This window comes from Herpailurus yagouaroundi, unplaced genomic scaffold, assembly GCF_014898765.1.
Source record: "Herpailurus yagouaroundi ecotype Mexico unplaced genomic scaffold, PumYag 159, whole genome shotgun sequence".
NCBI lineage: Eukaryota > Metazoa > Chordata > Mammalia > Carnivora > Felidae > Herpailurus > Herpailurus yagouaroundi.
In genome coordinates, this window is record NW_024412400.1 from 2,187,762 (window position 1) to 2,205,197 (window position 17,436).

Below are 17,436 nucleotides of genomic sequence, written 5' to 3' on the forward strand. Positions count from 1 at the left end.
GATGCCTTTGGGGACATCCGAGTGGGGGTGTCTATCCGGCAAGTGCCTCACTTAAGAGGGAGAAGCTCCAAGAGGCAGTCATTAGGACAGGTCATCGGTGGAAGGGGAGGCTCAAGTCCAGGGGAGGCTGAGATTGCCGATGGAGAGCTGAGCGAGAAGGGCAGTGGGCCAAGCAGGGACAAACCCAGGGGGTCCCAGCGTCTCACCAGAGGGCACAGTAAGCTGAACCCGTGAAGGAGACAGTCTCCAGAAATTAGTATAATTCAATAGCTTATGATAGATCATAGCTTACCACGTGGTCCTTTTTTCCGTCTTCTTTTCGGCATTTCAGGTTTGGGAAAGAGAAAAGAACTGCTTTAAAAGTGGGATCTGTCTTACGAGACTTTGTAGACTTTCAGTCAGCTGGTTTGCTTGCACTGAGGAAAAGAATGGGCTCATAAACCGCCACCAGAGCTGCCTCTTCCTCCACCAGAGACGTAAAAGGCGGAATGGGCCTCTTCTTTAATCCATTTCAAGAGTAAGCTGGGTGTCGACGGACAGTATCTTTCACTGATGTGGATGCCCAGGGTGGATAATTTCCCATCAGGCTGCAGAAGCCTGTGCTCGGTGATGAAGGCTCCAGGTGGCCTTTGGCGCGTGACTCTTCAAGGTATGACAAAGCTCATGGCATTTGCATTTTCTAAAATGCTCTCTTTGCTGTGGGTAAAGCTCAACCAGACATGGTTAACACTTTGACCTCGAGTATGAACCATGAGACTGTAGGGCAGCGCCCTCCTCCTCCCTACCAATTCCTGAGAGGGGCAGTGGTGAGTTTATTTTTGTACGCTTTTGAATGAACTTAAGACCCACTTTCTAGTCTTGTTACAGTTCTTCCTAAGGATTCTATCAAAGATAAAAGTCCAGCTGGCTTGCTTTTGGGTGATGGGTCATTATTACAGAAATTAATCAAGTTGTACATTGAGGACCTTGATAACTGGAGCAAATATTAGGATTCCCTGAGGTGGACGCTGGGGCTGGGTGGGGACCGGGGATGTGAAAATGGCCAAGGTGACTTTTACTATTTCAGAGCTTAATGAAGTCTGAAACTTGACTGAGGACCAGTCTACACCGGCTGATTGATTGTTCTTCTTGGTTTATGGATGGAATGACATTAGCGCAGTGGGTAGACACCAGCTGTCTCTTGTGGAGCCACGGTGCTGGTGGAAACACAGTGTTTTATGTCTGATCATTAGGGCTAACGAAGTGACTATTTCATAACAAACGTGAGACTTCTAAAGCATTGCCTGCACTCTTGTGGTTCTAGTGTTTTCCTTTCCTGCAGAGTTGGCTTTTCTGGTTTGTCTTTCAGAGTGATTTCTCTAAAACGCCGATCTGGTCAAGATGCCTTCCGTGACTTGGCCTCCTGTTTTCCTCAAGCCTCATTTTGCAAGTCTCCCCTTCTTGTACATGACTCTCCAGCCTGAAAATGAAGGTGCATAAGATTCCGTGAATAGGACAGTACTGTTGATATCTCCCAGCCTCTGCACGTAATGTTCCCTCGCCTTCACCCATCTGGAAAATGAGAACACACTTCAGTTACCTTCTCTGGGACGTTGTCTTTGACCTGGCTCTGCAGTTAGTCGCGTTTTAACTTCTTCTACCGCCTTGCAGTGTGGACATCTTGAACGTGCTACTTCCCATAGTGCATTGGTGCCATTTGTTTACACACATTTTTCACAGTCTGGATTAGGCTGTTTATATCCCCAGTGCCAAGCGTAGGACCTGACACAAAGTCCTTTCTGAATAAGAATTTGTTAGAAGAACGAACGAAAACGTTAGAGATGTTGGGGAAGGAGGGGTTGGTCGCCATCGAATCTATTGGATTTGACTGGGGCAAGAGCAGCTTCTGATGTTAAATTTGTCCAGCTAAATAGGCAGGATAAGAAGCAACATTTATGACCGGTATGGAAACTCTGATTAAAGCACAGATTATGACAGAAAAATAAATTAAGGTTCTGAAAGAGTGTTTTGGAATATTTATCCTTTTCTGAAACATTACATTCGTTTGATACACGATTAGGATTTTACCATAAAATAATCAGTGAAAAATCACTAAGCTTGTTGAAAAGAAAAGACAGAAGATTGGGGCAAATGGGATAGACAGATGGAGACTTAATGTCAACATTATGATGAGCTCTTACCACTGATTTAAAAAAACCAACATCCAGATCGACAATCGGGTGGAAGATGTAAACACGTATAGACATTTGGTGAAAACTTTGGCATACGCTCTATTAAGACTCATATAAAATGCTTATATCATTTGACCTAGTATCTCTTCACTTGGTGCTTTATTGAAAAGATTTTTTTTTAACCAAGATGATGCTATAGACATAAAGTTCATTGTAACACTATCTTAATATCAAGAATTGGAAATTATCTAAATCCTAATACTGAAAGGATGATCGTATCCATTTGGATGTAATATGCAGTAGGGGCATCCGGGTGGCTCCGTCGGTTAAGTGTCCGACCCGGGCTCAGGTCATGATCTCGCGGTTTGTGAGTTCGAGCCCCGCTTCGGGCTCAGTGCTGACGGCTCAGAGCCTGGAGCCTGCTTCCGATTCTGTGTCTCCCTCTCTCTCTGCCCCTCCCCCACTCACACTCTGTCTCTCTCTCTCTCTCTCTCTGTCTCTCTCTCTGTCTCTGAAAAATAAACATTGAATATATTATGCAATAAATAAAATTATTGTCAGTATTTAGACATGCCAAAAGTACTATGGGTAAGTAGCAGTAGCAAATTACAAAACCGTCTCTAATCTTTCATGGCATATGTGCATAAGGAGAGGGTCCAAGAGGAAAACTGGAAGAGAAAAGGTATCATGGGGTGTTTTTGTCTCTGGAATTATGTTTAATTAATAGGAGACACTGTCTCTTGTACTGTTGTACAATAAAGGAGGTGAGGTGGAGCGATAGAAACAGCACTCGACTTGGGGTCAAGATCCCAGCTCATTCCTTTGCCCTGTGATTCTCTTGAGCAAGTTCACCAGTCTCACCTCTGAAAAGGAAATATAATGACGGACTGTAAGGGCCTTTGTGCATAGCGAGGGCGACGACCAAACTAGTACAGAAGCATTCCATCCCTGTGAGCTCAGTGTAGGTTAAGGAAAGCTGCCTGTGCCGCGATTTTTTCTTCCAGTGTGATAGAGGAGATTGCAGCCCTGCTCACGCTGACGCTGGACTCCACCTTGACTTTCGGAGTTAGATACGACATGGTCCCTACTATGTGCAGGTGAATAGGGGACCTCAGCAAGCAAATTAGACGACTCTCAGTTCCCCTCTGTGGATTTGTGTTTGCTGCTTCTATTGGCCAGAGTGTGGGCTGGAGGAAGAGGCAGGGAGACTGCCACAGGAGAATGAGTGTGGCTTAGGACTGTCAGGGAGGCTGGGAAGAGAGACTTCCCATCTTGTCTGTCTGAGATCCACAGATACAACTACTTGGCCTCACATTCATTTTAATGTGAATCAGGAAGATCGTTTTAATGTGCTTATTTTATTTTATTTTATTTTATTTTATTTTATTTTATTTTATTTAAGAGAGAGAGAGAGGGCGCAAGTGAGCGAGGGGCAGAGAGAAAAGGGAGTGAGGGAAGCGGAGCTCACCCGAAGCAGGGCTCAGGCTCACTGATGTGGGACTCAAATTCATTGAAGTCAGATACTTAATTGACTAAGCCACCCAGGTGCCCCTCATTGTATTTATTTGAGAAAGAGAGAGAGAGAGAGAGAGAGAGAGAGAGAACCAGCTGGGAAGAGGGGCAGGGGGAAGGAGAGAGAGAATCTTAAGCAGCCTCCGTGCTCAGCGCAGAGCCTTGATGCGGGGCTTGATCCCGTGACCCTGGGATCATGTCCTGAGGTGAAATCAAGAGTTGGATGCTCAACTGACTGAGCCACCCAGGCACCCCTTTAATGTGCTCTTTTAAAAAGGTCACAGAGGGGTGCCTGGGTGGCCCAGTCAGTCGAGCGGCTGACTTTGGCTCAGGCCGTGATCTCACGGTTCGTGAGTTTGAGCCCCACGTCAGGCTCACTGCTGTCAGCACAGAGCCCGCTTCGCACCCTCTGTCCCCCTGTCTCTCTTCCCCTTCCCTGCTCACACTCTCTCTCTCTTCCAAAAATAAATAAACATTAAGAAAAATTTTTTAATCTTTAAAAATGTCACGGAACTATCAATTCATTGAATACTAGAAATACAGTTCAAGATGGATGGCTGACCACATACTTATCTCTTCTGCCTTTCAAAATGTTATTAAATGATAAAAAATGGTATTTTTTTAAATGAAGCCATCAAGAGGGGCACTATCCATGCATAAGAGATTTCAAAAAATTTCTGGGTAACAAAAATAGATGTAGGTGACTAAGGATGTAGCATGAAGAAGTCTAGGTCCCCAGTGAGTGTGAAAGGGGATTATTGAAACAGGTTAACAGGGGTGCCTGGGTGGCTCTGTCGGTTAAGCATCCGACTCCGGCTCAGGTCATGATCTCGCGGTTCGTGAGTTCAAGCCCCACGTCGGGCTCTGTGCTGATGGCTCGGAGCCTGGAGCCTGCTTCGGATTCTGTGTCTCCCTCTCTGTCTGCCCCTCCTGCACTCATGCTCTGTCTCTCTCTCAAAAATAAACATTAAAAAAAATTTTTTTTAAAAGAAACAGGTTAACAGGGAGTAGATTACTCTTAAAGAACCCTAGAGAACCAGGGTCCTGGAAACGCGGATGTGACAAAAGACAGAATGAAACAGCTGAAAATGGGAAGGCTAATGGAACTGCCTATTTCCCATCAGGTCCTCCACTTTGCCACCCCTCTTTCAAATGGACTGTCCGTCAGGGAAGCATCTTTTTAATAGTCAGAAAATTAGAATTAAAAAAAAAAGTGTGCAGCCTGAGAGCAAAAACCTTACATATCATGTCTGACTCCCTCCCAAATCACCCCAAAACAGTTCCCCACTGAACAAACCTTGCCCTTGTACACAGAGCAGGATTGGCTTAGAGAAGATGGTTATGCAAATGCTGGTGCATTCATTTGCATTACCATTAAATAAGAATGGATGGCCAAGGGTGGCCGGATGTTTGAAGACATCCATAAAACCTGTACAGGAAAAGAGAAAGACCAAAATGAAGTAAACCGAAAAATAACCTCAAGGCAACAGATAATTCAGGACAGAAATGAGAGATCTTAAGCAAAGCCGAGCAGACCCTCTCAAATTTATATCTTTTAGAGACATTTGGAAAGATGTTGCTTTCACACTATAAGAATGGGATACTTTGAAAAAGGAGCAATTAAAGAACAAAGAAGGCTTCCCCAAAATAAAAAGATAATCTCCTAGAAATTAGAACCAGAAGACAGATTGAAATAGAGAAAAGATGAGAGATACAGAGGAACAATCTAGGATGTCTAACTTACTTTTAAGGGAAAAAGATGAAGAAAAGAAAATATTTAAAAAATACAGAATTTTCTTCTAAAACCAAAAAGGATATTTGAGTTGCCCAGAATAATAAATGTAAAAAACACACAAACCCAAACACATCCTTGGAAAAAAATGAAAACATAGAGAATAAAGCACTTACAAGCTTCTAGAGAGAAGTCACCTTTGAAAGAACAAGAATCATCCGGTGACTCACACCGGATGATATGGGGGGGCAAATCTTGCCTTCTAAGGGAAGATGATTTTCAGTATAGAATTCTATACTCATCCAAATTATCGACTTAATATGCCATTTTCAGACATTCAAAAATTCAAAAAATTTCCCTTCCTAACCTAAAGGCAGACAGGAAAAGAGAAAGGCAATTAGAAACCCCAGGGGAAGGAGGAGAACACAAAAAGCTGAAGAACATAGAACATTCGTCATGATACATACTACTTAGCTTTGCAGAGAGTAATATTTATATAATTATAATCATGTGAACACTGTTGATTGATTTTGAATTTAGAGTCACTATACAGGTGGTGGGAAGGTGTATGGGTACAGGACAGACCTTTTAACCTTGACAGTGTAAAAGTATAACTCATAATTTGGGGGTGGGAGTAGGGAAGAGAGCTCAGGAAAGGGTGCAAATAGACTTATCTTAAAAAGTATGGACACAGGGGCGCCTGGGTGGCTCAGTCGGTTAAGCGTCCGACTTCAGCCAGGTCACGATCTCGCAGTCCGTCAGTTCGAGCCCCGCGTCGGGCTCTGGGCTGATGGCTCAGAGCCTGGAGCCTGTTTCCGATTCTGTGTCTCCCTCTCTCTCCTCCCCTCCCCCGTTCATGCTCTGTCTCTCTCTGTCCCAAAAATAAATAAACGTTAAAAAAAAAAATTTAAGGGGCGCCTGGGTGGCGCAGTCGGTTAAGCGTCCGACTTCAGCCAGGTCACGATCTCGCGGTCCGTGAGTTCGAGCCCCGCGTCAGGCTCTGGGCTGATGGCTCGGAGCCTGGAGCCTGTTTCCGATTCTGTGTCTCCCTCTCTCTCCGCCCCTCCCCCGTTCATGCTCTGTCTCTCTCTGTCCCAAAAATAAATAAACGTTAAAAAAAAATTTAAAAAAAAAGTATGGACACAAAAGATCATCTTAATTGATGGAACTAAGAAATAGAGGTATAGTGTTTCAAGCTACAAAGGTAACCAGTAGAGAAATGCTGATATAACCATGTTGGCAAGAAAGAGAGATAGCCAGAACCGTACACGTGGGCTAAATTCTCATGTATTAAAGAAATCAATAATGTGTTCAAGGGATGAAATAAGAAATAGCAGATAAGTATAAATATAGAAACTAAAAGATGCAAAAATGGAAAAATTAAATGGATTTAAAATGGTTTCCTCTGAAGAATAGCACAAAGAGAATAGTCAGGAAAGTTGCTTTTCATTACAGCAGTCTGTCGTCTTCCTTTTTAAGTACTTTAAAAAATGGAAACCGAGGAGCGCCTGGGTGGCTCAGTCAGTTAAGCGTCTGACTTCGGCTCGGGTCACGATCTCGCGGTTCGTGGGTTCGAGCCCCTCGTCGGGCTCTGTGCTGACAGGTCGGAGCCTGGAGCCCGCTTCGGATTCTGTGTCTCCCTCTCTCTCTCTGCCCCTCCCCCACTTGCACTCTGTCTCTCTCTCACAAATAAACCTTAAAAATTAAAAAACCTAAGAATAAAAATAATTTTAAAAGGTGGAAACCGAAGGAAAGGAAGGGAGGAAGAGAAGAATGGAGGAGGAAAGAAATGTGGGGAGCCTGCGAGATCATAATGCAATCTGCTTGGAGGTGGACACAGACTTCTAGGACTTGGCACTTATATCTTCTAACTCTAATTTAAGTGTGTGTGTGTGTGTGTGTGTGTGTGTGTGTGTGCGCGCGCGCGCTTAGTGTATAGTAAGGTTCTATTTTTATTTTAGTTTTTGGCTTTTATTTAAGAAAAATTTCAAACTTACAGAGAAGTCTCGAGAATAAAAGTAGTACATCGAGCGCTTGAGTATTCCACACCCGGATTCACCCAGGTCAACATTTCACTCTCTGTGCTTCATCATTTTCCCGTCACTGCCCCCTTGGGTTTTCTCAACCACTGGAGGGTTACATGCAGTAACCTTTAAATACTTTACCTTTACCCCTAAATACTTCAGTGTGTGTTTCATAAGAAGAGGTAGGAATATGCTCTTACATAACCACAGGAAATTGAACACTGATATCAAACTTTAATCTATCAGTAAGATTCAACCTGCGAGTAATACTTTTCCTTCCTTACAGCTACCTCCCTTCAAGATTCTGTTTGGCCCTGGGCCTTTTTCCTTTTCTCCCCCCAACTCCAGCCTTCTGCCATCACCTCATTCTCTCTCCTTGTTTTTGCTCTCTGCTTTGAAGTCTTTTCTTCTATAATTATTTGAATGATTCCTGGAGTTTACAATGCAGACATACACAGACACGCACACACACACACGGAAGTAAAAGCTTTACCAAACCCTGTCTGGCGGGAGAAACCTTTTGTTCCTTTGCCTTTCCAAAAATCACCCGCACTATTGTTTGAGTCTTTGAGCCTCCTTTTGAAAACTGAATTGTATAGCTACGTTTCTGAGGGTTTAACAGCTTTTCTTTTTTCTTTTTTTTTTTTTTCTTTCTCCACTCTGGTTTCTAGTTTGAAAAAGTACCAGAAGGTTTTATCCCTCCATCTACACCCAAGTTTGCATATGGAAAAGTTGCTCTGCAAAAGGTAAGAAAGAAAATAACAGAACTGTTGGGAGTGAGGGGGTGGAATTGAGCAGTTGTGAGTGAAAGTGTCACGCTGGGGAATTGGTTCTATCTTTCTGTGAATTGGTTTTCTTTGAGACTGATGAGGTAGGTGATGTTTCTGGGAAAATGTGCATGTGTCACATTGACGGGGTGAGCACATAGGGCATGAGCAGGAGTGGGTGGACGTTTGTACATCATTCAGGTCATTTTGGTTCAATTACCAGTCATCCAAAGCAGCTTCAGGACCTTTGTGGGAATAACATGCCACCTCGTTGTGCTTGGTGAGGTTCTTTTTCCATAATATACGTTTTTTTTAGGGAGTTCTCCAAAGCCACAGGCATTGTCATAGATCTTTGCACATGTAGTGTGCTTCCCTCCATCTCAAAATCATGTACTGATTTTTGGGCTCTGGTTTATTTGGTAAATGGGACAGCAAGGGGGAAATGGCTAGAAATTAATCATAAAAAGGAGTTGAAGACATTTTATTCTAGGAAAGAGAAAAAGAAGGGAGATTTCATTTCATTGTCGGGAGTGACGTAAGCCAAAATCAATTTGTTTTGACCATCTGTGTCTTCAGGATTTCCCCTTTTATAATCCCTAACTCCTACATCTGTTAACTCACAAGAGAAAAAAAAAAAAAAAAAACACAAGCAGTTACACATTTCTTAAGAATCTTGACATTCTAATATAGTGTAAGTTTTTATCTTTAACCAAAATGCCAAACACGATTGTATAATTTTTCCGTTCGTGAAGCCCTTTGATACTATGATTGGTTGAGCTCCTGTGACATTTTCCACCTAGCGTCAGATACGTGTGTTACATTCTACAAAGAATGTGGTCTCTTTGCGTGATAGGAATCTTTCTTTAGTTTTGATCAGACTTGAATCACACTTGTAAACGGAGTATCTTCCATTTTTCTCCTTGCTGCTGGCTACTTGAGGAGGTTGATTTGTTTTGGAGCTGCGGGAAATGTATTTTTATGCAACAGAAAATAGGTACAAATATTTAATACAGCAACATTGCTTAAACAAAACAAAACAAAACTAGCATAGTACCAAAAATACATTCTATTTGCCATGAAGGAGAATTGTGTGAGTAGAAATAGCTTTTCCTTATGAACTAAATGTTTACAGTTTAAGACAGCAAATTAGCACGCAACTGAATTCAGTTGACGTGGGACATGGTTTATGGAATAAACCGTTTACCGTGAGTGGAATTTCTTTAGTTGTCCACATAGAAGAGCTTCCATGTGAGTAGCTGAACTGATGGAACTGTACTTAAGGTTTTGTTTTCCCTTATGTTACACATCAGCAAGGTATCCCTGCAAAAGTGTCCATAAAATTTCTAACCAGTGTCAGTCGCGGGAAGTCCTAGGTTCAGAGCCAAACCTAACTGCAGACCTTGGCTCTGCCGTTGCTCCTGTGAGGCTCTCTGAGAACCTGTTTCCTCATCCCTGACCTGGGGACGGTGATGGCTGCCCCACCCGGCGGTTGTGAGGATTCACTGGGGTGTGCATGCAAGGGGCGCTCACCTGGGCTTCGGCAGGCACTCAGCGATCGGTAGCTGCCATCATCCTGTTGCTACCTCAGAATAAGCCTCCTGGGTTGTGAGAGTACACGATCGTCTGGACCCAATGTAGTAAGCATTTATTGAGTGTCTACTCTGTGCTGGGTATCGGGTGAGCACCGCACAGACTCTGCCCTTAAGGAGCTGACACAACGGCGAGGACGGCAAAGGTAAGCGGCTGGTACGTGATGCAGGCGTGGAAAATAGGCCACAGTCAAGTTCAGAGGAAGGTGCAGTCCTGGTTACTTCCCTCCGGGATGCTGGGGAAGGCTTTAGAGAGGAGGCAGCCTCCGAGCCTTGGTTTTCATTCATTTGAAGGGCCTTTTGTATAGAGGTTGTATTTGCGAATAGATGTACTTGACACGCTTTACAACCACCGTGAGTTATTTTTCATCGAGAGTTAGGGGATGGATAGCGATGATTGAAGGCAACTGGGGGTCAGCATTGAGCGGAATTTTAACAGTTTAGGTCTGTTTAGGGATTTGGTCCAATCCAGTAATGTCTTTGATAATTTGTGAATGGCATTAGCCTCCACTCTGATGACCAGGTGACAGTGAGTGAATGCTGGTCTTGTTTCTTTTCAGTTAAAGACGGTGGAGGACGCTCTGAACGTTCTGTGTCCTGCTGGGCCCATAAAAAGCCTTTATCCGTTGACGTTTATCCAGGTGAAACAGGTAGGCCTTCAGAGGTAATGCTTCACCCTTCTTCTACTGACAAAAAGGTACTTTCTGCACTGCCCTGCAGGGGCTAAAGTGGTAGGCAGATAAATCAGGTCCTGTGTAAATTCGCCACCGATTTCCAGGCTCTCTGTAGCTTTAAGTACCACACGGTGGGCTGGTCCTTCCTAGATTCCCCCCACCCCTTTCTTCTCATGCCTTGAATAGGCATAACTCAACCTGATTCAACATAACTCTGACTGTATTTCTGATCTACTTAGTCTTGATTACTAGAGGAAAACCACCATCTTAATGTGCAAAAAGACCACTTAATTATTTGTCCTTAGTTAGCTCAAAGGTGTAGGGACCGTGTTGTCAATAGGTTAGGTCCTTAGAGATTTTTCCTGCTTGTGAAGGGAGCAGAACACCTGTCAGTGCATACATGCATGCCCGCGTGTATGTGGTTAACCCAGCCACCGCCTCGTATGAATTTTATTTATTATTTATTTATTTTAAGTGGGCTCCACGCCTGACATGGGGCTCGAATTCATGACTCTGAGACCAAGAGTTGCACACTTGGCCGACTGAGCCAGCCAGGTGCCTGCCCCTCATATTTATTTAAAATTTTTTCCCCAGCTTTTTATTTTGGAAATCTTCAAATCTAAAAATGTTGCAAGGAAAGTGTAATTTACACCCATGTAGCTTTCACCTGGATTCACTGAATGTTGACAGGTGGGTCTGTGTGTGTATACGCAGTCAACTGCCTTTTTTAACCGTTTGAGTTTGGTCAGTATCCTGACACGTCACCCCTAAATATTACAGCATATATCTTTTAAGAAAAAGGACATCTTCCTATATGAACACAATATGATGATCACACTTAAGAAATTTAACGTTGATATAATCTTATTTAATATGCACTCTATAGTCAAGTATCCAATAATGTCCTATATAGCTTAACTTTTCTTTTTTTAAATGTTTATTTATTTTTGAGGGAGAGGAGTGGGGGAGGGGCAGAGAGAGAGAGACACAGAGGATCAGAAGCAGGCTCCACGCTGACAGCAGCAAGCCCGATGCGGGATTTGAACTCACGAACCATGAGGTCGTGCCCCAAGCCCGAGTCAGATGTGTAACCGACTGAGCCACCCAGCCACCCCTTAACTTTTTTTCAATCCAGTTTCCGATCCATGATCACACGTCGCATTTAGTTCTAATGTCCCTTCTTTCTTCTTTCCTCTGTCACTATTCCTAAGTCTTGTTTTCCCTCTCTCTCTTTCTCGTGACGTGGACATTTCTGAGTTTGGGCCAGTTGTAGACTTCCCCTCACTGACTAGATTCAGTAAAACATTTTTGGCATGGACGTGACAAAGGGGCTGTGTCCTTCTCAGAGCGCCATGTCAAGATGTCCATGAGGTCACTTTGTCCCCTTGTTGTGATGTTAAGTTTGAACACCTAGTTAGGATCTCAGCCCCATTTTTTTGAAATGGAAACTTACCTGGATCCCCCTGATGACTCTCTGTGGAGATCCACTTCTGGAAGGTGTCTGAACCATAAGGTAATAAGACAGTGGCGTATCTAATCTTAGTGTATTTTGCCTCTGGTTATTCTTTTTACACTTGTGATTTTGTTCTAACAACTCTATTGGATCGATACAATGAGTAATTAAGCCCTCCTTTCATGAACACTGGATAGAATCCTTGCTCCCGTTCCAGCCAACACCGGCTGCGTCCGCGTCTTCCTCGAGAAAATACAACCCGCCTTTTTCACCAAGCAGGGGAGCGTCTCGGACAAGACACGGTCAGGTCACTAGAGCAGCTGGAAGCTGGGAAGTGAATTCCAGGTTGATGCATAGGCATCTGCACTCACTGTTCTTTGCCAGACCCTTCTGCTCTGTGATCTCTGGCCAAGGCAGTGCTCTAGGACTGGGGGCACTCCCTGGGCCCTGGCTGTTTCAGGTCTGGGGCCAGCCCACTGAGTGTTTATTTCCGGCGAAACCCTGGAGAGCGCAGGTGCAGGGAGTGGGACGCAGCCCTGTTCCTCTGCCCCCACCCCATCCTCACCCCCACGCCCACCCCCACCCCCACCCCCACCCCCACCCCGGCGGCCGCAGCCAGCTTTGCAGGGAGCACTATGACTTCTGCTCCCTCCTGGGAGCCCTTCCTCAGTGTTCCTCAGCCTGTGAGCTAGGACTTACCACTTCAGTTACTTTGAATAGAAAAAAACCAAACAAACAAGAAAAAGGTGGAGATTTGGGGTCTGGGAGGGAGGGCACCCTTGTGCATAAAGCCTTGGGTGGTGGCCCCAGTGATATTTCTTGAGTTCAGCCCTTTCCTGCAACACAAGAACATGGGTTAACGTGTTTATTTTTTCACCTCCTCTAAATCCCCTTCACATTTGCTGACATACACTCCCTTGCTTTCTGGGCTCTAGACGTGAGGAACTTTTTCTCCGTCCCACACTGGATGTCTGTGGGATCCCCCTGCATGACAAGGTTTGCTTCCATTCACCCTGCCTAGCATCCAGAGCAGGAAGGTCACCAGCTGAGGCCAAGGGTGCTGTTTGTTGCTGCGGCTGATAGTCTGGGGCCTTCCTTTCGGACCAGGGGTACCAGCATCTCTGGCTTCTGACTTAGCAACCGGTTACACCCTCATCTCTTACTGTCTCTGTTTCTGCCACCCCCGTCCCTCCACTTTAAACAGTTTCTGATTGACTCTTGTTTTGTATGTTAGAGCACATTTAGCCCAAGAACCTGGAAAATGTTTCACCAACATTGTTGGCTTCGTTGTCTTTTTTTTTTTTTTTCAAGATTTTTTTTTTTAATGTTTATTTATTTTTGAGAGAAAGACAGCACAAACAGGGGAGGGGCAGAGAGAGGGGGAAACACAAAATCCAAAGCAGGCTCCAGGCTCCAAGTTGTCAGCACAGGAGCCCGATGCGGGGCTCGAACCCACAAACTGTGAGATCATGACCTGAGCAGAAGTCGGACACTTAACCAACTGAGCCACCCAGGCACCCCTAAGATTTTATTTCAAAATAATCTCTACACCCAATGTGGGGCTTGAACTCATGACCCGGAGATCAAGAGTCACATGCTCTACCGAGGGGCGCCTGGATAGCTCAGTCGGTTAAGTGTCCAACTTCTGCTCAGGTCATTATCTTGCGGTTCGTGGGTTCGAGCCCCGCGTCGGGCTCTGTGCTGACAAGTCGGAGCCTGGAGCCTGCTTCGGATTCTGTGTCTCTCTCTCTTTCTGTCCCTCTTCCACTCACACCCTGTCTCTCTCTCTTTCAAAAATAAACAAATATTAAAAAACACTTTTTAAATCTTTAAAAAAAGTCACATGCTCTACCAATTGAGCCAGTCAGGCGCCCTGTTTGCCTTTTTTTGCTGTGTTATGTTGTGTTTTTGAGGTAATGTAAATAACCTCTTGATATGTATGACAGGATCCCCCTGAGTGATTCTGGGCAAATTTCCTTGTGTGGGAAAGGGATGTCTGATAAAATGCTCTTCTGGATTCCTTGCTGCGACTGCTACGAGAGTGTATGATCTAAAAATTTAAGCCAGTTCTTTCAGACTGAATTTTTGCTGGAGGCTAGAGAAACACTTTATTCCTTACGATTCTAGAAACAGCACTTTCACACAGATCGAGGTGGCCAGGCTATCTTTTTTGAAAGAGTGATGTGTTTTTCTTCCTTCTTTTTGTCACCAGTATTTTGGTTTCGTGCTATACCGAACAACGCTTCCTCAAGACTGCAGCAACCCCACACCCCTGTCATCACCCCTCAATGGAGTCCGTGACCGCGCCTATGTCGCCGTGGACGGGGTAAGAATTGTCTCTGAGCTGTGTGTGTCTGCCCCAACAGGGGGGTGTGTGGTCTGTGCTTGAAAATGGGGCATTCAAGGCCATTGCGCACCTTTCTACACTCCGGCTCTGCCCCTCCTCTCGATGTCCCTTAGCTGTGGCCCTTGCTTGCTGATGTGGCCTCACCCATGGCTCCCTCTGCCTGCACCTGGAAGGGTGTGCTCAAGCCAGCCCCCTTCGTGGAAACCTTCCTGGTCTCCCCAGCCCAGGCCGTCCTCTCTGACCAACCACAGGATGTCACCCATGTCTCCTTTGCTCCTGGAGGACAGGCCCCATTTTGAACACGCGGGAGCCGCGATTCTTTTAACTCTGTGCCTTCATCCTGCATGAGAAATTCTATGCAGAAGGATTGTTCATGGTAATCATAGCCACAATACACAAAGAACTTAGAGGATTTCCATTCCTTCCACTGGAATAATCATGTGAAAAAGCACATGAAGAGATTTTTCTCACCGTGGAAATTTGTTCAGAAATTTTTAAATTGAAATGTTTCCATTCTGCTGTGATCAAAGGCTTTCATTTCAGCGGGAGCACGTTTCTAGGACACCATGTGTGTGTTGCCCGTGTATATACTGACAGCCGTTGTGTGTTGAATTCCAGGTTAGGGGTGGGTCGTCTTCGTGAATTCTAGTCAGTATAACTTCAGTTGTTTGTTCTCGTTCTATTATATAATTTTCGTGGTTAATGCATCCTATCAGGTATTTTGAGGTGAGTCGACTCCACCTAACTCTCTGATTTTTATCTCATTTGTCTGATTTTTTGTCTCATCTCTCCACGTTGTTTAGAAGCCACTTTTTATGACTGCCTTTTGTGCTGTGAGAACACGGAGGGGCTCCCGTAGTGGGAATCCCCCCCTGGAGCTGTCGGGTCCATTCCCTTTCTATTAAAAGTAGACGTGCAGTAGGGACGCCTGGGTGGCTCGGTCGGTTGAGCATCCGACTTCGGCTCAGGTTGTGACCTCGCAGTTTGTGGGTTCGAGCCCCGCCTCGGGCTCTGTGCTGACCACTTGCTCGGAGCCTGGAGTCTGCTTCGGATTCTGTGTCTCCTTCTCTCTCTGCCCCTCCCCCGCTCATGCTTTGTCTCACTCTGTTTCTCAAAAATAAATAAAGGTAATAAAAAAAAGTAAAAGAAAAAAGACATGCAGCAAACATCCCAGAGCAAAGGAAGCCAGCCTAGACCTTCCCTTGCTCTGAGCTGTGCCTGGTGGGTTGCCTGTTTTGGAAGCAGTGTTTGGAGGAACTTGGCCACCTGGCCGGTGGCTTGGGCAAAGGGGCCGGCAGAGCACTGTCTCCCGAGTCTGGTGACACCTCAAGGCAGGAAAATGAGTGTGACGGCTGAGCCAGCCGAGCTCTGTTGCCCTTCTCACCTCAGTTAATTCCCACTGGACTCCGACCCCACAGGTGCCCCAGGGAGTCCTGGAGCGAAGTTACGTGATCACTCTGAACATAACAGGGCAAGCCGGAGCCACTCTGGACCTTCTGGTGGAGAACATGGGGCGTGTGAACTATGGCAGATACATCAATGATTTCAAGGTAGGACCAGCCTCGCTGTCGAGGTCGATAGGACTGTGTCTGTGCCGCCCGAGGAAGTCTTTGTAAAGCCATTTAAAAACTCTCGCACATACATTCTTCTCCTCCAGCCCTGTTCACGTAGAAGCGGTTTTTAAAAACACACATGCTTTGCCAAGTTTGGTGATTGAACCTGCCGTGATTTGTTTTGCAACTTCAAAGCTCGAGTATTTTGAGGACCTGCCCTCCTCTGCAGGATGAGAAAGTTGAGCTTTGCAAAGAGAACCCTTCCCTCGTGTTCGGGTTCGGTCATCCTGTAGAAAGAAGGAGGAAGCCTCTCCACCGAGCTTTTCCTTTGCTTAAAAAAGCCCACCTAGCTCTCGAAAGGGGCTTCGTGGCCAACCAAGCCAGCTTAGCCTTTGGTCGGCCCCGTTTGCTGGGTGTGGACCGTCTGTGACGAAGCCTTGAGGTGTAGGAAGCCTTTTCCCTTGGTGCGTGGCCTCTCACCCCTGCTGGTTCCTCTGTGTCCGGGTGGCTAGCCCCGGCCCAAACGTTTTTCCTTGGAAAACATTTTCAGAGCATGATTCGGCAAACGTTTGTTAGGCCCATGCTCTGCACGAGGCTCCGCGAGCTGCAAGGGATGTTGAGATACAGGCTTCCCCGCAGATAGTTCCTCATCTGCTAGAGGACAGCAGGCCCCCATGGAAAGATTTATGGCATCACTCGGCCTAGGCCAGAACAGGTGTGTGGGACTGTTTCCTGACCCCGTTGATGCGGCTCAGAGGCAGGGCAATTACACTTCTAGGGAATGACCAGGCAGGGGCCACCTTTGTCTCCAGTAGAGATGTCCCGGTTAAAGTCCTTGTGCTCAGGCTGTGGCTAGTGGCCTTCCTGCTTGGCTGTCACCGGCCACGTTGGCCCCTGCAGTGACAGGCATTCTTGTGTAGTCTCTGGCCGTAGAGCCCAGCAAAGAGCCTGGCACATGGCTGCCTGGCCAATGTTTATTGGATTTACTAAGTGGGCAGTGGAGGCTGGGTATCGAGAGGTGGCCTGGGAGAAATTTGGGACCTGACTGGGAATGGAGAGAAGTTCGCCACATAAAAGGCAGGGAAGAGGAAGCTAGGCAAGCCGTGAGCATAGGCCTCGATGGGGCCAGGGACGCCCCAGCCCGCTAACCCGCTAGACAAATAGAGTAACTCCAGCATGCAGGTCTGAGGGTCACCATTATCATCACTTTGTGTGTAGCCTTTCCCAGATATCAAAGTATTCTCGTTTACGCCGCCTCACTGAGTTCCCCAGCCGGTGAACGGACTCGGTGCGATCATCCCCGAGTGCTGCTGAGGGGCTCAATGCCAAGACTTGCTCCTGGTTATATGAAGGGGCGGGGTCTGCCCCCCTCCCCCACTACACCTTCTGCATTCCTGACTCCACGCATTCTCCCATTCCATAGATTCCATCATCCCTTCCATTCAGCGATGACTTTGAACCAAGCACTCAACATGGCGGGCACGGGGTCGAAAGCTCTGGCCTCAAGCAAGATGCCACTTTGGTGTGCACCTCACTTGAGTCTCATTTGCTGTTGGTGTTTCATATCCCAGTTTGCTTTCCCTAAGAATTCAGGGTAGGGACACAGAGACACTT

General features: G+C 45.9%; 1 protein-coding gene across 4 annotated transcripts in view; it reads left to right on the forward strand.

Annotated features, from left to right (window-relative positions):
* GLB1 (galactosidase beta 1) overlaps positions 1-17,436 on the forward strand; it is an 87,820-nt gene that overhangs the window by 50,762 nt on the left and 19,622 nt on the right. For all 4 annotated transcript variants that reach the window (XM_040479657.1, XM_040479658.1, XM_040479656.1 and 1 more), the window contains exons 11-14: positions 8,111-8,185; positions 10,356-10,445; positions 14,135-14,248; positions 15,688-15,819. In XM_040479657.1, coding sequence (XP_040335591.1) covers positions 8,111-8,185; positions 10,356-10,445; positions 14,135-14,248; positions 15,688-15,819 — 411 coding nt within the window. The remainder of the gene's footprint in view (positions 1-8,110; positions 8,186-10,355; positions 10,446-14,134; positions 14,249-15,687; positions 15,820-17,436) is intronic.